The sequence below is a fragment of the Pelodiscus sinensis genome, chromosome 4, assembly GCF_049634645.1.
Source record: "Pelodiscus sinensis isolate JC-2024 chromosome 4, ASM4963464v1, whole genome shotgun sequence".
In the NCBI taxonomy this organism is placed as follows: Eukaryota; Metazoa; Chordata; order Testudines; family Trionychidae; genus Pelodiscus; species Pelodiscus sinensis.
In genome coordinates, this window is record NC_134714.1 from 10004317 (window position 1) to 10030290 (window position 25974).

The window sequence follows — 25974 nt, forward strand, 5'->3', positions numbered from 1 at the left end:
CCATTTTTAATACAAAATCTTGTGTAAGCGTGGGGGTCTACTTTTCTTTTTGTTTTTGTGCAAAGGAAAATGGAGAAGGATATATGGATGCCTTGTTTCTGAGGTGTAGTAATTTTAGGCCCAGGATGAGATTTCAGAATAGAATCTGATACAGTGGGGATCTAAATTTCTGAAACATTGGATATGCCTGAAGTCATAAAATACTTAAGGAGCAAACAGATACAGGTCTTGAGTCAGAAAAGCAATTTTAAGAACTCAGAGATTTTGTGTATTGATTTACTCAACCTTGTAATAGAATATTGTCATCCACTGTTTATTATCAGGTATATTATATAGTGAAATGAATTTGATTATTTGCCGCTAAGCTTTTTTTAATGGATATTTTTTTTTGTTCTCTTATTTAACAGGCCATCAGCTGTAAAGGTCAGCATAGTATCTCTTATACATTATCCAGAAACCAGACGGTTGTTGTGGAGTATTCACATGATAAAGATACAGATATGTTTCAGGTAAGATTCTGCTTATTAAAATAGTACACGTGTTTGTTATGTAGCCTTTTCAATCAACCCCGCTTTTATTCTTCAGGTTTTACCTTTATGCTGTAGAATTCTCATGACCAAATTTAGTTGCTCTTCCCATTGAATGGGGACTCTTAAATTGTCTACAGTCTATCTGCCAGTATCTGTTAAATACCCTTACCTTTCCACCACTATTCATTTCCAATAAGCATACCATAGCATCTGTAAAATGGCACGTGCAGTGTATTTAAACACTAAGCACTAAGGCCCAGAATACAGCTGGTGTTATAGAATTTGGAGTAGAAAGGGAATAGTTAGGAAGAGGAGATGGGAAAGAGAAGGAAGAGGCAGGAACAAAGAGGGGGCCGAAAATGGTGGGGCAAGGAGTGGGAGCTAGGGATAGAAGCTATGACTTGAAGGAGACAGGGTTGCTAAGGAAAAAACACTACGTGATCTTGTAATTAAAGACTGCATCTGTCAATCTATCTGCATCTGTGTGTCTGCTTGTTCAAGAACTCCAAACAGTAAGAGCTAGGACCACCATATTTCATATGGAGCTTCCTCTTATCCTAACTTCAAGCAAGGTTAGGGTTTGGTTGTGCCAGGAAGACAGGAAGTTATGGGAATGGGACTATTTTTCACCACATGGAAAGGGAGGGGCTGATTGAAGGACAGCAACACTCCAGAGTGACCACTGGAGGCAGGGAAAGCAAGGGTCAGTTATACTGCAGGGTGACCACAGGAAGTAGCTGCAAAAGGAGGGACACGATACTGAGAGTGGCCACTGGGGGCAGCAAGTCCACAGGGGAGAGCCATTCTGCAGAGGGATCACTGGAGCCCACTGCACACCAAGAGAGTAGCCAGTGGGGCAGGCGGTCTGCCATCTTGCCTGCCACCAGACCAGATAAGTGGGCCTCCCACAGGAGGCCCACCTCCCGTGAGATCCTAGATCCCTGCCTTCTATAGCCTGCAGCCCCCACGGACTAAGGGTGTTGAGGCGGGTAATTGGTTAATCGTGTAGTCAATACAATTGGTATCAACTAAATGATTAGTCGATAAGGGAAGGAGCTCTGAACTGGCTCGCGCCCAGCAGGAGGCCTAGCTCCTACTATCTTTAAACTGCAGAGCTGAAGTGGGAGTAGGTCCCCAACCAGCATGAGTGGGGACAGAGCCAGGACCACTGCAGCTCTGCATTTTAAAGAGTCAGGACTGGGCCATTTCTACTACATTTGACATGCAGAACCGCAGCGGTCCCGGCAAGCTGGGACTGAGCCGGGTTTGCTTGGTCTCAGCTCATGCCGGGTCCAGCAGCCCCTGCCCATGGCTAGCCTGGGCCACCGTGAACATGATTCCGGTAGCAAGACCCTGTTCGCAGTGACCTGGACTGGCCACAGGCAGAAGCTGCTTTGTAGCAGCCTCCCTCCCTCCCCGCTGCCTCTAATGGAGGAAGAGCGGCACTGCGGAGATCGTGCTGGGAAAAACCGGCTTTTAAGCCAGCTCCCCACAACACCGGCTCCAGCCCTCCCCCCTTGCTGCCTCTGGTACAGAGGCAGTGGGGGTGGGGGAAGCGAGTAGTCTGCTTGACTGTCTAATAAGCTCAGGCTTGTCGTGTAGTCAACAGTTGGATTACTCGCTTACATCCCTACCACGAGCAGTCTGCAGGCCACGGGGAGGGTGGCAGGCTGCTGCAAACCAGGGGAGCCCCTGGACCTTGCCCCCTCACCCAACAGACTTCAGGCTGTCTGCAGGAGGCAGGTATCAGCACTTGGTTTTCTTTCTGTTAACAGAAAGGGAGAGGAAATGGCCTAACTATCCACATGTAATAAATACCCTCTGCTCCAATCATTTTCTGGTTTTTGCTCCACGTAAAGCTCTCCCACATAAATCTAGTGATGCCTAAATTTGTATTGCTTCCAGTTAGTGATTAATGAGAAGTGTAGTGTTTGCTATAGTCTTCTTTTCTAAATGTACTTTCATGAAATAGCAAATAAACATTGCCTGTTATGAAAAAAATTGAAATAGAAATCGGCTTTTCTAAGAAAACTAATACAAGAGGAAAATGTTACTGAAATATATTGTTCTGGGTTTTTGTCCACAGACCCAGCTGTAGGTCATTGTACAGTACAGTTTTTCCATTTTCTCTCTCACAATTGGGTGAAATTGTTTTTACAAACAAAATTAGGCCTTTCGTGATTACTGGAGTGGGTATTATCCCACTATCAATAATAATGCAGAGAAGGCAGAAATAGTCAATACTTCTGTTCTATATTTGGGAAGAAACAGATTTAGGGCTTGTCTGCACTTCCTGGGAGTTCAGCACTGTGGGGATTGATCTCCTGGGATTCAATTTAGCGGGTCACATGCTAAATCGACTGCTGATTGCATTCCTATCAACTCTAGTACTCCACTGGAGTGAGAAGAGAAAGGGGAGTCAATGGGAGAATTTCTTCTGTCAATTCCCCACAGTGGAGATGCCGTGGGAACTCAAACTAAGGAACTCCAGCAGCACTATTCATGTATCTGGTGTTGTGTAACTTAGTTTGACATTGCCTCCTACAGTACATCTGGCCATGTTAAATCCTATATCACTCTTTCCATTGTACAGGTTGACCCTCTCTAGTCTGGCACACTCTGCTTTGGCAATGTCTATGGTTTGGCATCATTTTAGTTAGCTGTATATCCACTTATTATGGGTGTGGCCAAGTTTCCCTTGTCCCATAAAGTTTGTTTCCAGCCACCAATCCAGGCTGTCAGTGTTCTGTGCTGTTATTTAGCTCTGACTTGCCCCAAATGTCTTTTAAGTGTCCAGTAAGAAGAAGTGTTGGTGATGCTGCTAGACAATATTGACCTCCTGTGGTTTGGCAAATTCTCTGGTTCGGCACCACTCAGGTGCCCAGGGTGTCTGACTGGAGAGGTTCAATCTGTGCAAGGATATCAGAGGGATATTAAACAGCAGCTACTAAAGTTAGACCTTTTAAAATCAGCAGGTCTGTATAACTTCCAAGAGTTTTAAAAGATCTAGTTGAGGTGCTAATTGACTGTTAATGTTTCAGTAAAGGGTACATCTGCACCCAAGACAGCATGTAGAGTGCAGACAATGCACACTCATTTAGTATGGGTATAAATAGCAGTGTGGAGGCACAACTTAGGCAAATAGAGTAGAATGCCCTACACGCCTAAATACTTGAGCATATTCCCTACACAGCTCTCTAAGCACCCAAGCAGTGCCTCCCACATCCATCCTTGTGTTGTTAGCAGCATAGTGTTTCCCTCTAGAAGCCTTTCCCCATTGACTTCCCGCTTCTGGAACCTTTCATTGACACAATGGGGAGCTACTGGAGCCTGTCGCTGCTGTATATGGTTATACGCTGCAGAGAAGTGCTGACACAGGAAGTGTTTCACTGCAATGTGTAGCTGCACATACCCCACACACCACTGTAAATGTAGACTTGCCCAAAGTCTTGCAACACCGGGGAAGTTGCAAAACCAGAAAACTGCAAGAAAGCTAATGTAGTGCCACTATTTGGAAAGGGTAAACAAGATTATCCAGGTAATTACAGGCCTGTCAGCCTGATATTAACCCAGGGCAAGATAGCAGAGCTTCTTCTACAGGACTTGATTAATAAAGAATTAAAGACGATTAAGCTATAGCCATGTTGGTCCCAGGATATGAGAGAGAAAAATTAGGTGAAGTAACATCTCCTATTGAACCAACTTTTGTTGGTGTGAGAGATAAGCTATTGAGCTTGCACAGAGCTCTTGAACAGGTTTTTCATACTCATGAGCAAAAGTTGGTCCAATAAAAGATATGCCTTACCTACCTTGTCTCTGTAAAGTCTAATGCAGTTAATATGGATTTATGGAAAAAAGATCCTCTAAAATGAATATGATATCTTTTTTGATGAAATTACAGGTTTGGTTGATAAATTTAATAGTACTGACATAATATACTGAGACTTCTGTAGGGTGTTTGACTTGGGGAATCATTGAATGGGTATGTTTCTAGTGATGTTCCCTCAGGGATGGGTTGTCAGTCCTATCCCATTTAACATTTTTAATGGCATGGAAGACCATACAAAATGATCACCAATAAATTCAGACTGGAAAGAAGGCCCAGTGTATAAGACGTGCTTTGATATCAATAGGAAAACCATATCAATCTGCCACAGAATCAAATAACCACCCCAGTAAACAGTGCTGTGTGTGACATTTTCTAAAGTCAGGCAGGAATTTGATCACTGACAGGAGCAGAAGAGCTGTGCAACAATGACTCCTCCTCACAGGAATCCCATAGGGAGGTAGAGATCCACTGGACATCAGATGACATAGGAGGTACAGTTAATGGAACGTGCTGTAATCTTTTTAGTTTGACTTTATTTAAGCTGCACAAAGTGTGACACACTCAACTTTGTATATCTAATGTTTATTTCATCTTTTTGTGCATTCTAGTGACAATCTTTACATTCTCTGAGAAGGAAGTGAATAGTTTTGGTTAGACTGATTAATACTTTCATGATTTCTATGTGGTTTTGCTTTAGCAAATTTACTAAATTCTAAAACTAATCTGGAAGTGGTGGGGGAAAATTTTGCTTGCTTTTATATTTATATTTCAAAATGTCAAGTTCAGCATTTGCTGCATAGTTTGATGTTCTAGAGAGTAAGTAGGGTTTTAAAAGTGGATTGCTTTTTGTATCATTTCTACGGGTTCATTTGAGAGGGTTAATATTAACAGTGTTATACATCTGCTAAATTCTTGGAGAGCTTTTCTTCTCTATTTGTATAGAAAGAGTGGATTTCTAGGGGCATGGTTGAGAGATTGGCTTGGTTTACCCACAGAGATGTTAATGCCCATGGTGGGCTCCATATGTGTGTGTTCCCATTGCTAGCCTTTGAAGTGCCAGTAAGTTACATAAAGTGTAACCTTCTCCTTAAACTTTTTAAAGACGTTCATTGCGAAATTATTAGCTTACATATAAACTGAATGGCATACAAAATATTTATAATTTTATTTTGGTTAGCAGTAGGTCATAAGGCATTTTATTTAGAAGTACTGGTATCAGTTCATTGTTGTGTTTGCACCATTGTTAGGTAGTCCTATCCCTTTGTTCATTTTATAATTTGTGATTTGAAATAAAAAAGGAACTGTGTTAGAATTAAGTTATAGATGTGGAGGGAAATATTTCAATTATTAGGATTTTTTATGAGAGATTCATTCCTTTTCTCGGCTGCTTTATTTTTCTCAAAGAATAAGTGCTTCATGCAAAAAGTTACAGTTAATGTGTCTTGTTTAAATGGATGTATGGCTCTAGTTCATCTGGCCAAATGAGTATCCTGTCCTGAAAATCTTATGTGTAATATTACAAAATGTTATGATGTCTAAAATATGAAATAGATTCTAATTTTTTAAACTTCTGGATTGGTCTAAAACATGTTTTAATTTCATGGCAATTTTAAAATACAGTAGAAAGTTCTTTTTAACTTTTAATTCTCTCAATGTAGGAGTATAGTATTTAATTTCAAAGAAGGGGATATGATATATAGCCATAGCCAACATTTTCACACTGCTGGTGCAAAAATACTCCCTCCTTTTAAAAAAATTAATTTGCTTCAGATTTGCACTTACATATTCAGCTACAGCAGTTTTATGAAACGCAAAGCTATTTTGTTATGAAAATGGTGAATTTTTGCCTATGAATTTCTCCTTTCAGACAGTTTGCAAACAGTAGCACATGTTCAAAATTAACTTTCAAGATGGGAACATAGATGTTTCTGGGAGGTATATTTAGAGAACTGTATATTTTGAATTTTTGCAGGTTGGGAGATCAACGGAAAGCCCTATAGACTTTGTAGTAACAGATACAATTTCTGGCAGTCAAAACAATGATGAAACTCAGATCACACAAAGCACTATATCCAGATTTGCATGCAGGATTGTCTGCGATAGGAATGCACCATATACAGCGAGGATTTTTGCAGCAGGATTTGACTCTTCTAAAAACATATTTCTTGGAGTAAGTACTATGGGTAGCTTTGTTATCTACAAGCAAAAATAGCCTGTATGTGATAGGACTGACATTTTTTTAAAAGTATGAGAATATGCTTGCTTATTACAAATCGTGTGTATATAGCTATTGACTTTGGTGCCTAGAGTTAAAGCTTCAGTAATTCTGTTATTTGAAAAAACGTGTGGGAACTTCAAATTTATTAGCCAGATTTTGCCACTCTGTGAACTCTTCAGGGTAGCTTCTACCTATCTTAAATATTAGAGTCTCAATTTAGTGGTCTCTTTTTTGTTTTTGTGTGGAAACAACTGGCAACAGTTCTTCACAGCGCGACATGAGTACTAACTAAGCATTCACCATTAATTAAACTTTCAATGGGATTGTTTTGGCTGTATGAATGCTAGCTATGAATGAAAGAGATAACACCCATCCAGTACAAACCACAGTTAACACTGTAGTTTATATAAACTGTGGTGTTTAACTGCATCTTTATGATGTAAGTGTTAGCTGATGTGTTATCTGTAAAGTCAACATAGTGATTGCAGGTGCATCTCATGTGAGACGTGTGGTTTATTGAGTCAGAAGTAACAATTTTCTACAAAAGTTTACATGCTGTTTAAAAATGTGCAGCTGAATCTCTTGCTGCTTTGAAAACATCACCCGCTGGCCTTAGAATTCACCAGCAGTGTGTTCGTTACTCATATACATAACTGTTCTGATGAGATATTCTCGAGTGCAATTCCTGGTTGAGGCTTTGAAAGTGAAAGGCTGCCTTCTGTCTCATTGTTTTGGTGTTTTATCTAGGAAAAAGCAGCAAAATGGAAAAATTCTGATGGGCACATGGATGGATTAACAACCAATGGCGTTCTGGTCATGCATCCGAAAGGAGGGTTTACCGAAGAGTCTAAACCTGGAGTGTGGCGGGAAATCTCAGTCTGTGGTGATGTATATACTCTACGAGAAACCAGATCTGCTCAACAAAGGGGAAAGCTAGTAAGTTGAAAGTGCAGTTTGTTACACCTTGGTTCGGTGATGTGATGTGAGCCTCAAGGGTTAAAGCCGACTATCCAGTGAAAACTACTGGATGATGGTGAAACAAATGATTTTTATTAAGTGGTCAAAACCAGCAATTAACAAGTAGGTGTTTGAACTAGCAATTGCTTAGTACTTTTACAGCGTAGAAAAGCTTGGGCACAATTATACCCAACTGATTACAATTCTTTGATTACAATTCACTTATATCAAATCACTATTCCTAATTCGCCTAAGACAACGTAGCATACAAATAAAAAATACAAAAAATAAAGCCAAAATAATGATAATAAAAGAACCGTCCAAAGCCAGCCCCTCTATGGTTATTTTAGGACAGCTGGTGGAGTTAGTTATAAATCTACTTTTACAACTTAACAACTCCGGGGCTTCTATTTCTAACACTTATACTTAACCTAAATACAACACTACTATGCAACACAAAATTATACAATTTACACAGCGTGGTTAACAGAACTTAGATACACTTTACAGAATTACACAGTGAAATTAACACAATTTGACTATTAATTAAACCAATAACTAATACATTTAAAGCAATACTTACAAATCCAGAAACGATAACGACACAAAGACACACTAGAACTCGGAGCATGCTCAGGACTCGTGCACCCCTATATTTGATTCGAAGGGTGGGGAGGCAGCCTCAGGGTGATCAATCCTTTAGCCGGGCCAAAAAAAAGACACGTGCCCTCAATATACGGAACCTCCGTCGAACAAAGGAATTGAGGGTCTTTTATACAAAACTTCGGTGTCTGTGCCATGCTAGGGTCTGCATTTGGCAGGGCCTGATAGGCTAGTGATGAGGTAGTATGACAATACTGCCCTATAGAAATTTTCGTGATGTATGCGTGATCCCCTCGTGGACAGGACCAGATGGGGCATAGTTAGTGTTAGACAATTATGTTTTATTACCCTATGTTTACTTTTTCCTTTGCCCCTAAGACTGGTCAAGCAACGGTCAAATGAGGCTTATCTGTAAGCACTATCTAGTCATGCTCACCTCCCTATTTTTTGGCGCCTGTGAGTCCCAGAATGCCTATAAGATCAAATTCCATTCACAAAACTGCATTGTGCTGCCCATGCTCCTCTGAGTATCTGGGTTTTGTGTGAGGGGCCTTGTGTGGCAGGATGGGCTATACGCGAAGGCTATGGACAGAAAAAGCCTGCTTTACAACATGCCCCCGTGGCCATGGCCGAGCGGCCCAAACGCCACTGATTATACCTCCTCCTTGTCCTCAATGCCTTTATCGGCGCCAAGTAAAGATTTTCTTTCAACGAGAAGCACTTGCGCAACAATGCGTTTTGTACAGGCTTTTAAAACAGCGCATCCTAGAACAAGACAAACAATGCATGTTATAAATGTGATGAAAATAGAAACAAAAAGTTCTTTGTAACGTCCTAAACCAAACCATGAGGCTAGCCATTCCAGTCAAAAAAAGGTGCACGATTCCTGACATCCGTTACAATTTGCTCAATATTCTCAATTACATCACTTACATTTTGTTCAATTGACTTAATTTCCATACAACATTTATCTTTAAACATAGAACCATATTGTGACTCATCTAACCAACTACAAAAACCATTTTCTTTTGCTAACAAGTAATCAAAAGCTAATCTATTTTGCATAACATACACATGTATTTCTCCAATTTTATCTGATAGTAGTTTTAGTCCCTTGCTTGTTTGGTTGCTGAGGCGTTCAATAGCCAGGGCATTCAATTCAAGTTGTTCTCGCATTATCAAATTTCCAACAGGATTCTAGGTGGATATTGCTATAGTTGCTTTTCCAAACCAGGTGCCTACTGACTGCCAGAGTGAGGACAAATCGCGGGTTTTCCGCCCCACAAAACGAGGCAGTGAGGAGTCCTGTACATAAATGCCTCCTCCTCGAATAGCTACATGGCCAAAAGTGCAGCGTCCTCTTGCATTAATAGGCAACCGAGAATGGGCTTGATTTCCACAAAGCCAGAAGTGTCCCGGGTACAACGATTGGAGGCGAGGATGGTTACTGCACCAGGGAGCTAGTTCATCGTTTACATCTACGATGGTTATATAAGCACCAGGCAATGAATAGAATGGAGTAATGCGCAGACCACCATCATCGTGGCGATTACTTTCCATCTGACACACAAAATTCCTGTTTGCAAACAAAAAGGGATACGGAATAGGGGTAGGAGTAACCTGTGGATTAGTTTCTCGATACTTATCATAATACAAAATACTGGTTAGGTTCAAGACTATTGTTGTTAGGTGATGTTAATAAAAAAGAATTTAGTGTGGCTGTTAAAACAAAGCCAATCCGGTGGGAAGGGGTTGGTACCCCACTCCTAGTTTTTCTGTTCACATGGCACACTTCTTGCTTCTTTTCAGTTTCTTTTTGTTCACCTGTGAAGACATTGTTAACATTCTCCTAGCTTAACAATTACTACACTATTATCTTTTCACTAAACTTTATAGTTACCAATTGATTGCCAATTGATTGATTGGGCCCAATTATTAATTTTGTTTTTGTTTAAATTCATGCTTCTGCTTTCCTTAAAATATCCTTTCATAAAAACACTAAATATCCTACACACAATGACAATTGCAATACATATTACAATTAAGACACACAAGACAAACTTGAACAGAAGACAGAACATAAACTTATTATGTCATGACACAGAACCATGGTTTTTTCTTTAGTTGTTCAACTGTTCTTTAGCTGTTCTTCAGCTGTTCTTCAGCTGGTACCAGCGCTTTCTGATCTGAAAGACAAAAAAAACCATTTCTACCCCGTGGGGGGGTGACACATTATATCTTAGAATACTTTTCCTTTGCAAATGTTCTTGCTAATTTTGATTAGCCTAATGTTACCAAATGATATGCTTTCATTCTGCACACCAACTTCAGAGGGTTTAAGTGAATTACTTTATTGTTCAATTATTAAGTTAAAGGTGGCATGCCTTAGTTTCCCTCTTGTACTACAGATCAGTCTTAATGTGTGAAGCTTCAAATGATTTACTTCCACAGAAACTTTTTCTTAAAACAAGGTGTTTGCTAGTTACTATTCCATCAAACAGAAAAAGGTTTTATTTTCCTGAAAAGAATCATACTTGATGTTACAGGCTTATTTATAGGGGATAGTGCCGTCCCTCCCTTTCCAGAACAGACAAGCAGTTTGCAGACACACACAACCTCGGGTCTGAAACCAACTCAAAAGTATTATCAACTTAGCCTTAAACAGAGACACAGTGAAGTTTCAGAGCTTGGATTCTTAAAACAATAACTTGTTTTCTTAGAGAGCAAATTTAACCTTTAAGGGTACAGCTTTTACAAATTTACAATGTATAGATTTATCCTTTTATGCAGTTAACCAATTAAGCTCCAGTAGAATTTCTTATTTCCCTAGTCTGCCCATAAAACTCCAAACCTTAACACATGCTTTTTCTTTCTATTGTCTGTCTTGATTCCTGCTAAATAGCTTTTTCAATGACACAAGTGTTGTCCATTATTAATTTAGTATGAAGGGTAGGCTTTTCAATTAGCCCCCACAGCTTATAGTTCCTTTTCATGGGTAAATTTAAATGTTTATTATTACAGTTAGCTACTTATAATTTCCAAACCTTTTAGTACAGGGGTTTGAGAATTTCCTGAAGTTGCTTGGCAGCCCTTTCCTGCTTCAGCGTGCTGCTCTGTGTGTGTGTTTCCAGCCAAAATGCCTAGGGTCAGTATGGCTTGATGGTTGGCAGGTATTCTTTCCTTCAGAATTTGGAGGAACACTTCCCACAAGCTGTTAAGTCTATTTAAAAACTCAGTGTTTTACATTCTCTTTATTTACTACCTCTGATCCGTTATTTAAAACTACACATTCCAACCATACTGTGGGGAGCTCTCCTGCATTACGCTGCATGTCCTCTAAAAGGGTTTTTAATTCGGTCCAGGATCGGGTGCATAGAACCGTGACCTGGTTAGTAAGTCCGATTGCTGCATCATAAGTTGTTTTTTAACGGCTACTGGGAACACTTCCACTTCAGGTTTTTTTTGCTAAAGGTGGGGTGCTTGGTGTTTTTTAAACTTTCGAGAGCTTCTCAAGGATAAGAGGGGGGGCTTAGCTGGCCCAGCTCTTTTCTCCGGAGGCACATCTATATCTCGGTTGGGATTGTTAGCCTCAATTTTTTGCTGATCCCCACACACAGCAAAACTTAGTGGTGTGTGGCTTGAGTCCAATTTTCAGAGGGTCGTTTTAAACATGACTCACAAAACCTCTGCTACTTTCTTGAGTTTAAATTTATCAGGCTTTAATTTCTTTTGCTCTTGGGATTCTTCTAACTTTTAAACTAACTCTATTAAGAGAGTGTGCCCTGGACTACCGTGGATAACAGGGGTAGCTGGAAGGGTGGCTGACACGTGGCTATCAGATTTCTTTAAAACTCTTTCTGCCGCGGTCAAAAGTTTTGCCAGGTCTGTTTCGCTCCCTTTTAACCCTGTAGTTACACAGGCGGGAACTTTTGTCTCCTCTTCCTAATAAAACGTGACAGAGTGGTGTGTCCTTAACAAACACCCCAGAGAAGACATTGTTAGGAGGGCTACCCATGATTTTAAGGCTTGCCCAGTTCCTTACTTTTATATTAAAAATCATTGAGGGGTTATTACTCTCATCTCCCAATTTGTAATACGTTAAATGACTAAATACATCTTCCTGAGTTTCACTTGGGGGTCTGCCTGCCCAGGGGCATTCACCACATCCTGTTCGTGACGCCATGTTACACCTTGGTTCGGTGATGTGATGTGAGCCTCAAGGGTTAAAGCCGACTATCCAGTGAAAACTACTGGATGATGGTGAAACAAATGATTTTTATTAAGTGGTCAAAACCAGCAATTAACAAGTAGGTGTTTGAACTAGCAATTGCTTAGTACTTTTACAGCGTAGAAAAGCTTGGGCACAATTATACCCAACTGATTACAATTCTTTGATTACAATTCACTTATATCAAATCACTATTCCTAATTCGCCTAAGACAACGTAGCATACAAATAAAAAATACAAAAAATAAAGCCAAAATAATGATAATAAAAGAACCGTCCAAAGCCAGCCCCTCTATGGTTATTTTAGGACAGCTGGTGGAGTTAGTTATAAATCTACTTTTACAACTTAACAACTCCGGGGCTTCTATTTCTAACACTTATACTTAACCTAAATACAACACTACTATGCAACACAAAATTATACAATTTACACAGCGTGGTTAACAGAACTTAGATACACTTTACAGAATTACACAGTGAAATTAACACAATTTGACTATTAATTAAACCAATAACTAATACATTTAAAGCAATACTTACAAATCCAGAAACGATAACGACACAAAGACACACTAGAACTCGGAGCATGCTCAGGACTCGTGCACCCCTATATTTGATTCGAAGGGTGGGGAGGCAGCCTCAGGGTGATCAATCCTTTAGCCGGGCCAAAAAAAAGACACGTGCCCTCAATATACGGAACCTCCGTCGAACAAAGGAATTGAGGGTCTTTTATACAAAACTTCGGTGTCTGTGCCATGCTAGGGTCTGCATTTGGCAGGGCCTGATAGGCTAGTGATGAGGTAGTATGACAATACTGCCCTATAGAAATTTTCGTGATGTATGCGTGATCCCCTCGTGGACAGGACCAGATGGGGCATAGTTAGTGTTAGACAATTATGTTTTATTACCCTATGTTTACTTTTTCCTTTGCCCCTAAGACTGGTCAAGCAACGGTCAAATGAGGCTTATCTGTAAGCACTATCTAGTCATGCTCACCTCCCTATTTTTTGGCGCCTGTGAGTCCCAGAATGCCTATAAGATCAAATTCCATTCACAAAACTGCATTGTGCTGCCCATGCTCCTCTGAGTATCTGGGTTTTGTGTGAGGGGCCTTGTGTGGCAGGATGGGCTATACGCGAAGGCTATGGACAGAAAAAGCCTGCTTTACAACACAGTTATTCAAAACCAAAGTGCTACTAACATAGGAAAACTTCTCTTTTCTGTCACTGAGAACTGTGATATTGGAGGTGTGAGGTACATGAAGTACAGTATGGTGTGTGGGCATTGTCACACCTAGCACTAGGGCAGGGGATCATGGAGAAAACATGCATGCATGCTTATAGCTGAGTCTGAGCAGGTTACTGAATCAGTCCTGAGAAGTTAGCTCCTCTGCTCTTCCTACAACTGCCTAGACCCCCAGGATCCCTGGCTGACTATTGATCTGCCACCAGCAGGGAGAGAAAGAAAGCAGAGTGTCTAGTTCTCACTAGTGTTTCCTGTAAGCTATGAATTTGTGTGGCTGCTCAGGAGAGATTCAGATGCCACCTCTCTGATTAGCAAAGTGTCCACAGCCAGGTTTTGTTTCTACTGGTGGTGCACATTCGCACATGCGTTGGTGCATATAAAAATTATTCTGTGCATGGGTGGAAAAAATCCACACGCAGATGGAAAAGATTAGAGGGAACATTGGTCCCCATACTACCACCAAGCCCTATGGAAGGAGGGCTGTCTTTGCACATCTCATTTCCTATTCTGCTTGTTTGCTATAGTGCTCTCCTTCCTAGTTCTTCATCAGTCCGCTTTCTTCCTTTTGCCTAAGGAGAGGTGAGATGTAACTATTCAGCCATCAAGCTGTTCGACTCTGAGGACTAGAGAAAGTGTAGGTAATAATTTCCCAGCACCCACTCATCCATTTTCAGCCTCATAGTTTTTTTTTTCTTACTGGGCAGCCCATTCAGCCCTTCTTCCCCACTGTGTAGGCACACTCCTAACACACCAACTTTCAGGCTTGGGAGATTATTTTTTCATTACCTTTTCCTTACCTTCCCTCTATCCCTGGCTATTATGGATATCTGGGGAAGAGGACTGTTGTTTCTTCATTGGGTTGCTTAGGAGTGCCACTTTTAGCAACAGGATCCTTTCCCTTCCCAGTAGGCACTTTCTGTTCCCCCAGGTATTTCCACCTCTTATCATGGAATCATAGAATAATAGGACTGGAAGGGACCTCAAGAGGTCATCGAGTCCAGCCCCCCACCCTCAAGGCAGGACCAAGCTCCGTCTACACCATCCCTGACAGATGTCTATCTAACCTGTTCTTAAATATCTCCAGAGAGGGAGATTCCACTACCTCCCTTGGCAATTTATTCCAATATTTGACCACCCTGACAGTTAGGAATTTTTTCCTAATGTCCAATCTAAACCTCCCCTGCTGCACTTTAAGCCCATTACTCCTTGTCCTGTCCTCAGAAACCAAGAGGAACAAATTTTCTCCTTCCTCCTTGTGACACCCTTTTAGATATTTGAAAACCGCTATCATGTCCCCCCTTAATCTTCTTTTTTCCAAACTAAAAAAGCCCAGTTCACGAAGTCTGGCTTCATGGGTCATGTTCTCTAGACCTTTAATCATTCTTGTCGCTCTTCTCTGTACCCTTTCCAATTTCTCCACATCTTTCTTGAAATGTGGCGCCCAGAACTGGACACAGTACTCCAGCTGAGGCCTAACTAGTGCAGAGTAGAGCGGCAGAATGACTTCACGAGTTTTGCTTACAACACACCTGTTGATACAACCTAGAATCATATTTGCTTTTTTTGCAACAGCATCACACTGTTGACTCATATTCAACTTGTGGTCCACTATGACCCCTAGATCCCTTTCCGCCATGCTCCTTCCTAGACAGTCGCTTCCCATCTTGTATGTATGGAACTGATTGTTCCTTCCTAAGTGGAGCACTTTGCATTTCTCTTTATTAAACCTCATCCTGTTTACCTCTGACCATTTCTCTAACTTGCTAAGGTCATTTTGAATTATGTCCCTATCCTCCAAAGAAGTCGCAACCCCACCCAGTTTGGTATCATCTGCAAACTTAATAAGCGTACTCTCTATCCCAATATCTACATCATTGATGAAGATATTGAACAGTACGGGTCCCAAAACAGACCCTTGAGGAACTCCACTTGTTATCCCTTTCCAGCAGGATTTAGAACCGTTAACAACAACTCTCTGACTACGGTTATCCAACCAATTATGCACCCACCTTATCGTGGCCCTATCTAAGTTATATTTGCCTAGTTTATCAATAAGAATATCATGCGAGACCGTATCAAATGCCTTACTAAAGTCTAGGTATATGACATCCACCGCTTCTCCCTTATCCACAAGGCTCATTATCCTATCAAAGAAAGCTATCAGATTAGTTTGGCATGACTTGTTCTTCACAAACCCATGCTGGCTATTCCCTATCACTTTATTACCTTCCAAGTGTTTGCATATGATTTCCTTAATTACCTGCTCCATTATCTTCCCTGGGACAGACGTTAAACTGACCGGTCTGTAGTTTCCTGGGTTGTTCTTCTTCCCCTTTTTATAGATGGGCACAATATTTGCCCTTTTCCAGTCTTCTGGAATCTCCCCTGTCTGCCATGATTTTTCAAAAATCATAGCTAAAGGCTCAGATACCTCCTCTATCAGCTCCTTGAGTATCCTGGGATGCATTTCATCAGGACCTGGTGACTTGCTGACATCTAACTTTCCTAAGTGATTTTTAACTTGTTCTTTGTGTATCCTGTCTTCTAAACTTACCCTCTCTCTGCTTGTATTCACTATGTTAGGCACACCTCCAGACTTCTCGGTAAAGACCGAAACAAAGAAGTCATTGAGCATCTCTGCCATTTCCAAGTTTCCTGTTACTGCTTCTCCCTCCTCACTAAGCAGTGGGCCTACCCTGTCCTTGGTCTTCCTCTTGCTTTTAATGTATTTATAAAAGGTCTTCTTGTTTTCCTTTATGCCTGTAGCTAGTTTGATCTCATTTTGTGCCTTTGCCTTTCTAATCTTGCCCCTGCATTCCCGTGTTGCTTGCCTATATTCATCCTTTGTTATTTGTCCTAGTTTCCATTTTTTATACGACTCCTTTTTTATTTTGAGATCATGCAAGATCTCCTTGTTAAGCCAAGCTGGTCTTTTGCCATATTTTCTATCTTTCCTACACAGCGGAATTGTTTGCTTTTGGGCCCTAAACAACGTCCCTTTGAAATACTTCCAACTCTCCTCAGTTGTTTTTCCCTTCAGTCTTGCTTCCCATGGGACCTTACCTACAAGTTCTCTGAGCTTATCAAAATCTGCCTTCCTGAAATCCATTACCTCAATTGTGCTGGTCTCCCTTCTACCTTTCCTTAAGAGCATGAACTCTATTATTTCGTGATCACTGTCCCCTATACTGTCTTCCACTTTCAAGTTCTCAACTAGTTCCTCCCTATTTGTTAAAACCAAATCCAGAACAGCTTCTCCTCTGGTAGCTTTTTCAACCTTTTGAAACAGAAAGTTGTCTCCAATGCAGTCCAGAAACTTATTGGATAGCCTGTGCCCCGCTGTGTTAGTTTCCCAACATATGTCTGGATAGTTGAAGTCCCCCATCACCACCAAATCTTGGGCTTTGGATAGTTTTGTTAATTGTTTAAAAAAGGCCTCATTCACCTCCTCCACCAGACTAGGTGGCCTGTAGTAGACTCCTAGCATGACATCACCCTCGTTTTTTACCCCTTTTAGCTTAACCCAGAGACTCTCTACACAGCTATCTCCTACGTTCATCTCCACTTCAGTCCAAGTGTGTACATTTTTAATATACAAGGCAACCCCTCCTCCCTTTTTTCCCTGTCTGTCCTTCCTGAGCAAGCCGTACCCTTCCATACCAACATTCCAATCATGCGTCCCATCCCACCAGGTTTCTGTAATACCAATGATATCATACCATATCATATCAATGATATCTTGTAATGACCGATTGACTTATTTAATTTTAGTTTATTTATAACTGGTATAAAGAGGGAAAATACCAAATCCTGGGCTGTAGGTGCCTGTATTATATTAAAAAATACAATGACGCTAGAGTTGTATGCTCTTAGCAAAGCACCTTTCATGGTGCTGCAGATAAGTGGCTCTAGAATAAGTAAGTCTCCTCTCCCCCAGCTAAAACAACTTGCATTCTTATTTTAAATAAAATTACAGGGCACACTGGTTAGTACTGCTGTGAACAGAATTATGTGGCTGCCTTCATAAAATTGAATCCGCAACGATTACATGGTACCAAAACCCCTTTCCTTTTCTGTTCATAAAGAATTCTCTGATAGAGGTACTCCTCCTTTGATAAACTTTTCTTCTGTTCCCTGAAGTTTGTACCTGTAGCCCTTACTATAAATTGCCTTTTATTAATTGATTAGCCTATCATTATCTAGATTTTGATAGGGTTGATTAACTGTTCTTAATCCACAAATTTGGGCTAAGTTCATATATCAGATGTGGTCACTCCTCCTGCCAGCCACACTTACTGAAGTTCTCTGTTTAATATCCAGGAGATTTATTTGGTGTGACAGAACTGGATGTTCCATCTTGTGCAAACGTGTAAAGTTGGTGCTGGTTAATTATGCACTTCTCTCTCCTGAGTAGCATGTCTGTTCTCAGTTCATGTCACACACACACATTTTAATGTGCATTCATCATTTAAATTGTAGTATCAATAGCACAAGTTGCCTATATGTTTGTGACATTAGAACAAATTAAAGAAAGCTACAGTGAAGCTGCAAATCACCTGCTTTCATTCAGAAGAGAAAATGAGAATTTGTAGACAATAAATATTATGATGTAGTTTATCTGCAATGCCCGTGTATATACCAAGAGACTGATTTTTTCCAGAAGAGCTAAGTCCCTACAGCATCCATAGACTTCAGTATGAATAATAGGTACTCATCACTTATGAAAATCAGGGACTAAGATTTAGCTGTCAGTTGATTTTATACTCCAGCATTAAACTTATGAAAGTATTTGTGAATCTGGCTAACTTTGGTATCTGCAATGTAATGTGTAACTTGCCCACTGGAACAAAGGGAGCAAAATGCACCATAAAGCTCTAAAGGAGTGATACAGCTGACCACTCGGTACACATATCAGAATGAAAGAGTGAGAACTCTCCAGATCCTGTCAGAACTGTCTGTTAGTAGAACAGAGACAACCACAGAGAAAATCCATGCTAGGAAGGTGAGAAAATGAGAAAGAAAGAGATATGGTAGGTAGGAGAGAGATCTATCAGAGGGCTGGGGGTAGGGGGATATAATTGCCAGATTGGTTACAAAAAAAACCTGTTTAAGAATTTTACCAGAGAATTTTGGGAGTCAGGGAGTATGTGTTGAGAAAGAGGAATCATTCACACAATTCGCTAAGTTGTCTGTAAAAGATGCATCTCAGGCTTTTGTCTGTATTCTACTTCTAGGTGGAAAATGAGACCAACATCTTACAAGATGGCTCTCTCATTGACCTGTGTGGAGCCACTCTTCTGTGGAGAACAGCGGATGGTCTGTTTCACACACCAACTCAGAAACATATTGAAGCTTTGCGACAGGAAATAAATGCTGCCAGGCCACAGTGTCCTGTCGGGCTGAATACTTTAGCGTTTCCCAGCATTAACCGTAAAGATGTGGTAGAAGAGAAACAGCCTTGGGCTTACCTTAGTTGTGGTCATGTTCATGGCTATCACAACTGGGGACATCGCAGTGACACAGAAGCCAATGAGCGCGAGTGTCCTATGTGCAGAACCGTTGGTCCCTATGTGCCTCTTTGGCTTGGTTGCGAGGCAGGGTTTTACGTGGATGCTGGTCCTCCAACTTATGCTTTCACTCCTTGTGGACATGTGTGCTCTGAGAAATCTGCAAAATACTGGTCTCAAATCCCACTGCCTCATGGTACTCATGCATTTCATGCTGCCTGCCCTTTTTGTGCAACACAGCTGTCTGGGGAAAATAACTGCGTCAAACTAATTTTTCAGGGTCCAATCGACTGATGCCATTTTACAAATGACCACCATAACATTTTCTTTAACAAATTACTGTGAAGATTTTGCCACTAATTCTAGATTTTACCTTTTTTATAATACTGTTATTATTGGGGAAGGGGTGGGGAGGGGCCTGATGGGGAATGAAATGGGGATACATTGATACCTGGAACTTGACAGATATCAGTGGTGTTGCATGCTCATCAGCGGCATATTCATGGAGTCTTCTTGGTCAAGTTGTAGTATGTTTGTAATAATATTTTTATTAGTACCCTTGATCAGAAAAAAAAAAGTCTTAATGATTTTTTTTAATCTTGAATTTTTAATGGACATTTTTTTTCTTTTAAACTTTGACAAGCCTTTAAAAACCTACTCTTTTCAAATCTAGAAGGAACATACAGAATGTAATTTGTCTTTAATTTGCAATATAACTAACTTGAATAGTTTTTCAAAGAGCTAATATGGAATGTGTGGGCCAACATAGAATGTGAATGTTAACTAGACACAACTATCAATTTGGATCATTCGAGAAAGGTTAGCTGCATAAATTGTAGCATACATATGCTATTAAATTGCCAGTTATGGTATAATGCAGTCGGCCAAAAAGACATCAAGGATGACTTGAAACGGGAATTCCTGTTTGCTTTGATTTTCCTTCAGTGTAGTGGATATCCAGTGTTCATTATATATACTATGATCGATCTTTTTTTTAACCTACATTTTGTGAAATTGAATTACTTTTCCACATGTAAAGTTGTTTATACCTTTTTAAAGAGAGAATTTCTGTATATTTGTAGTCCTGCCTTTGCTTTCTTCCTGCTTAATGTAGCTTGCTCTTGCTGCTCACCTTGCATGCTGGGAACTACTGGGTTAATTTAAGATGTAGCAACCCATTAAGAAATACATTAATGAAGAGGTAGCACTGCAGCAATAGAAAATAGGTTTAGGTGCTGTTTTACAGAATTTATGTACATAAGCCTAAATCCAGCAAGGCCATCGTAAGCACATGCTTAACTTTAAGCACACCATTAGCCCTTTTGACTTCATTAGGGCTTTAGGGTTGGCTGGATTAAGGCCATGCTGTCGTCTTCTGAAATCAAAATTGATTTAAAATAAGCTACTAGGAATTTTTTTTGTAAAGATCTCTTACACGCTACTAGCCAGAATGCTGTGAGGGAGCGCATCCTTCTATATTTAACTGTAGTTTTTGTTTGACTTACTGCCATCTTTTCTTGCAGCTTTGAGAAGTGCTGGAATCTATTTTTTTAAATGTTTGCAAATCAAACAGAATTCATATGTAATAATTAAAATACATTCAACAAAGCATATTGTTCATCTACAGTAGATAATCTGAAATTCCTGATTTTTAAGAGAACAGATAGGCGTTTATTAGGGAAATAATAATAATTAAATCAGAATTTCATGAGAGATCTACCATCCCACTCAGTTGTTTGGTTGAGAATAATAATAATCTTGCTCTCTATATTTTAGGTGTCTGAGATATCAATCTATCCAGGTTGAAAGACTTTGGGAGAAAATCCTCAAAAGGTGAAACTGATTATCCAAAACTTTGTTCTGTTAAAGTGATTACTATATCACTTGACATTTGCTATACTTGTGCCCTTTGTATACATACATAATTTATATGATTTAATATATTGTGTATATACTTGAATTGGCCTGTTCATATTTTGATTGTCAAATTGTTTTATAATTAACCTTATAAACATTTAAAATGTCCCTTGCCTATGGTCGTGGGGCATATATTATTTTGTCTGCTGCTGTTTAATATAATTTTGCTGGGTTAAAAAAAGTTTTTCATTTTAATAATTTGAAACTAGCTTTACTGCTCTTTTAAACTTTATTTTTATTTTGCTGTAAAAAGTAGTGTTTGTTCTGCAGCTTTCCCTTTACAAATCTCAAATTGTACAGTTTGTTTGTCCCATTTACTGATTGGAATTGGGACAGATCTTGTTAGTCTAAACTATACACTTCTTCCTAGTGCCTTTTCAATGAGATTCTTGTGTGATTCTGTGTTCTAAGTCCTTATTTTCACAAGGCAAGCTTGTGGTTAATGGTACACAAAGGACAACTCAACTAGGCAGAAAAAAAATGCCTTTCAGTTTCATTTCTTTGCCATGGTTTCTGACATAAACATAAGGATGTAAATACAGTATATCGTCCCTGGCTGTCTTCAGTATAAATTCCTCAGGTTCCATGTTCTGCAGCATTCGTTATACTTAGCATATACCTCATCTGTGAGAGGCAGATTCTGCCCTATTTTGTTGAACTGTGTCTGTTCGCTAGAGATCTTTTGTCATGAGAGGATATGAAATCAGACTTTCAGGAAATGTACATTGTTGTCTCAAGGTCACAAGATTTAACACTGGGCAGTAGGGATTAACAGTGGTAGTTGGTATGCCCTTGATTTTGAAACTTTTTTGCATTCACAGGACTACAATATGTGTCACACACTTGAGATAGTTACTATTGTGGCAAGCTTGATGTTTAGTCTCCCTGTGAGAGTTAATGGATTGTAGTCATAAAAGTTTCAAAGTGCTTCCATATCAAGCCTTTTTACATTCCTCCTTTTCCATTATAATCTAGATGTGGGAGCAGATGTCCCCCCCTCCCCCGCCCACACACATCCCTTGCCCAGCCACGTACGCCTGTACAAAGTGGGTGTAAAATGCTGCTGTTTTGCACACTCATCTTGCCATGACTACACAAGACTAAAGTTTCAGGCCTGTGATTTTCAGTTGCAGAGGTATCCCTTGAAAGACTTGTGTCCGAACTCTTTTATTGGCATCAGAATTGCATAAGAAATGCTGCAAGAAGGAAAATAATCTCTTACCAGTGAAACTAACTTCTAGAAGTCCATTTGTATGCATCAATTTCCCATTGACCAATAGTTGCAGCCAGAGGGAATCTCTTTCCTTCCTCCATCCATTTTCATAACCCTGGAATTAAACTGGAGAAAATTCAGTTTCTTTCTAAATGAATGAAATTTGTTCTGAATCTCTGATACATACATACAAAAGAATTCACTGAAAGTTCGTCTTTAGACACAAAAAAGTTTTCATTATTTAAATGACCATCCCATTAGACTCGTCAGTGCTTTGCGTGTCCCTAAACAAAAGTCAGCAATAATGTATTCCATAAGTAATATTAATACCAGTTACTCCATCCATTTCATTTGAATGAGTCAAAGGTGTTTGAATCACAACTCTACTCAAGTATTTTTCTCGTCTTTTTTTTTTTTTTTTTGTCTTTATCAGTTTTTGTACTCTTTGTCTCTCTCATTCTCCTTTTTTCAGGAAGCTTTTTGCAAAGAGGGCTAACATCTACACCAGTGTTTCTTAAATGTTTTAAGACAGAGAAATACCAAACAATTTTTTTTACGAGGACCACCAAGGACTTTTTGTTGAGGAAAAAAAGAGGCCGCAGAAAAGTTATTGAGCCAAAAAAGAAAAATAGGGTTGAGGGAAAGTTATTGAGCAAAAAGAAAAATAGGGCCGGGGGAAAGTTATTGGGGGGAGGGGGGGAGGAAGTCACCTGTCCCTTTAAGGGAGGCCATTTTGAATTCTGTTGTTCTCCAGAGTGTGCCATGGAACACAGTTTAAAAAACACTGGTCTACACTGAAGATTCAGTATTATGTTGCCTGATTTTGAATTGTGGTCCAAACAAAGCAAAATCCTTTTAACACGGTAATTCATATTAATTATGACTCAGTATTTAATGATAAAGAATGGTACCTTTGTGCCTCAGAGTAGCCTGGCATAGATCGTTAGAGAAGAAATTCTTTGAGATGTGGGTGGAGAAAAGGAGAAAGCCATTAACAAAACACTGGCTCCGTAGTAGTAACAGACAGATTCTGACACAAAACAGCACATGAACATGATTGTACCATTTTGATTTTCATGCATCTCTTGGTTGATTTTTCTAAAATTGTTTAACTTATTGCATAGTCAAAAATGGAAGAGAATCCTTTTTATAGGCAAGTCCAACACATCTTCACTTCATTAAGAAAAATCCTTGACATTCTTGTTGCTGCTTTATTGGGGAGCAGGATTCTTGTGTTCTTTATGCCTGATTCTGATTTGAGAATCCTGTTTTAGAACGTGGCCAGAAAGCAGAGGGGATGTGGGTAGAATGCTGCTTAATCTTCGTACTTAAATAACTCACTATTTTTGAGAGACTACATAGTGTCTTTATATAATTATTTTATATATGTGCACATGCGAGCACACTAAAATAGCCAAAACGTAATGACTTGGTTTGAGCTTTGATAGCTCTGTTTGGGGCTGATGCAGCAGCTAAGTTAATTCCTTTCCCACAGTATTTTAAAGGCTTAAATGTACTACGGGAAATGGAACTTCTTCAAAATAGAGCTCTAAAAGAGAAATCCACTTTTATCTCCAGAGTTGATAAGCCTTGACATTAAATTCTAGTGAAGAAGAGCAGCCAAAAAGAATTAATCATCGTCGTTGCTAATGGAAGGCCCTGAAATGCATTTCAGCTTGGTAAAAAAGCTCTGTCTGATACAGAACCGCTCTGCTACAGCTCCTATGTATGTTAAAGGTGAGAGCTGCAAATGGCATTTTAAAACAAGATTTGTGCCTTCTTTTGATTCTCTCTGATTTACTCCATGTGAGCATTGTCAAGTCTTGTCTTCCCTGGTTTGGTGGATGACTTGTCTCAGGTGCCATGTGGGGGGGATTCACAGAGATGTTGAATCTGACACACTTAAGGGAAAGGAAGTTGTGAGGCACTTGAGATAGAGATGTTTAAAAAAGTCAAATAGTTTAAAATATTCTAGCTAAAAATATCTTCCTCTCTCTGATACCCAATTTACAGCTTCGTGTGGTATTTTAAAGATTGCTTCATCACAAAGAAGCAAAGAAGGGCACAGATTTCTCTCTCTTGGTGATTCTTTAATTCTAATATATAATGGTTTGCATTATAAATAGTCCCCAAAGCTGGTGTTAGGAAAAGTGAGGGTAACCCTATTTGTTCAGGATCAATTTCTGACTTCCTTATGCAAAATAAACTCCTATCCAGATTCTCTGGTCCTTTATTCAAGCAAATTTGCATTGACTTCAGCATTAGTTTTGTTCTTGAAAAGACCACAGTATCTGGCCTTCTGTTCCTAACTAATTGATGGGGGCATAGGGTGTATAATTTTACTTTCACTGCTACTTAGAGGAAGACATGCCTTCTTTGGTTTTGCTAGCAGCAGAGAAACAGTATAAATTGCTGGGATACCAAACAGAAGTTGCTTTAAAGAAAGCAGTAGCTCTCAAATCACTTTACTTTTATGGGACATATTTATACTTTCCAGATGGGCTGTTAACCATCACCAAGTACCTTGCATTCTTTGTATTTGCATCACCAGTAACTGATGGCTAAAAACATGCATTGTGTTCTACTTTCAACAAGCATGTTACTAAATCAGTTTCCTTACATGGGCTCTTGTCTTGTAATACAGCTGCAGGAAAAATCTCTCATTTGAACAGCAAGCCCAGTATCAAGGGGAAGTGGCTATGTTTACTTTATACAGTGTTACCAGTTGTTAAATTTTCAAGATATATTTGTAAAACCAATCTTTTATATGCCATGTGAAATGGATTCAAAAATTATTTCTTCACTGTTGTACCTGTGGAAGTACAAGCCATTTTACAGGAAAAACGTCAAAAAAATTAAAATGTTATCTGACTATTGGCTTTGTCTTCTTTATTTTTTTCTTCCAGGTTGTCAGTGGAATGTAATTTTCAGTTGCAAAAAAGTTACTAAAGTCAAGATAAGAAACCCTCATGGGTTTCTGTGCAGACAAATTAATGGGGTGTTTTCAGTGTGAATGCTCTGAAATTTCAGTTAATCTACTTTTTCCCCCTCGTTAAATTTCAGTTAATCTACTTTTTCCTCTTGTTTATATTGAACTTTCTTGTGCTTTCGATATCAGCTGCCTTCTTGTCGTGCTAACATCATTGCTAAATAAAAGCAATTTCCAGGAATAACATGCTCTGTGACTTTAAAATTAATTCCCTTAATGGCAATTTTAATGTTTTGTTTGCATCACTGTGTGTGTCCCTTTTTTTTGTATGTACACATTGAATACACAAGCTTTTTTTTTAAAAAAAAATGACACCTAAGATGGTTGGTGTTGTGTGTGTGTGTGTGTGTGGGTGTGTGTGTGTGTGTGTGTGTTTTGTCGGAGGAGCAGTGAGGGTGTAAGAGACAATATTGGAGCAAGCATGGCAAGCAGACCTAAGAAAACCTGCAACTTTTTCTCAGCAGGGCAGCATGAGGTTTTTTACCAGGCTTTTTTTTTTTTTTAAGGAGAATGATTTTAAATAATTTTAAGGGAGTCTGATCCTCTAGAAAAACCAGTCGTTTGGATTATTTATATAACACCACTACACATTTTTTTTCCCACAGCCACCCTTGATGCCCTGTGACTTCTCTCTTTTACTTTATCCCTGAGCTTGCAGGTATTTAGGCATGTGAGTAACCTTACGGACATGCCTAGTCACATACTTGTGTGATTAAAGTTAGTTATAACTTATATGTAT

General features: G+C 39.6%; 1 protein-coding gene and 1 long non-coding RNA gene across 3 annotated transcripts in view; one reads left to right on the forward strand and one right to left on the reverse strand.

Moving 5' to 3' along the window:
* The window catches only part of PELI2 (pellino E3 ubiquitin protein ligase family member 2), a 228053-nt gene extending 202933 nt beyond the window's left edge, over positions 1-25120 (forward strand). For both annotated transcript variants that reach the window (XM_075926280.1, XM_075926281.1), the window contains 4 exons: positions 408-509; positions 6332-6529; positions 7325-7513; positions 18844-25120. In XM_075926280.1, coding sequence (XP_075782395.1) covers positions 408-509; positions 6332-6529; positions 7325-7513; positions 18844-19410 — 1056 coding nt within the window. In that variant the 3' untranslated portion in view covers positions 19411-25120. The remainder of the gene's footprint in view (positions 1-407; positions 510-6331; positions 6530-7324; positions 7514-18843) is intronic.
* On the reverse strand, positions 10272-13539 carry LOC142829055 (uncharacterized). Its single transcript, XR_012903256.1, has 2 exons — positions 12905-13539; positions 10272-10323 (listed from the first exon to the last, which is right to left on the reverse strand). It is a non-coding gene; the product is annotated as an uncharacterized LOC142829055 (long non-coding RNA).
* Positions 25121-25974: the final 854 nt, after the last annotated feature.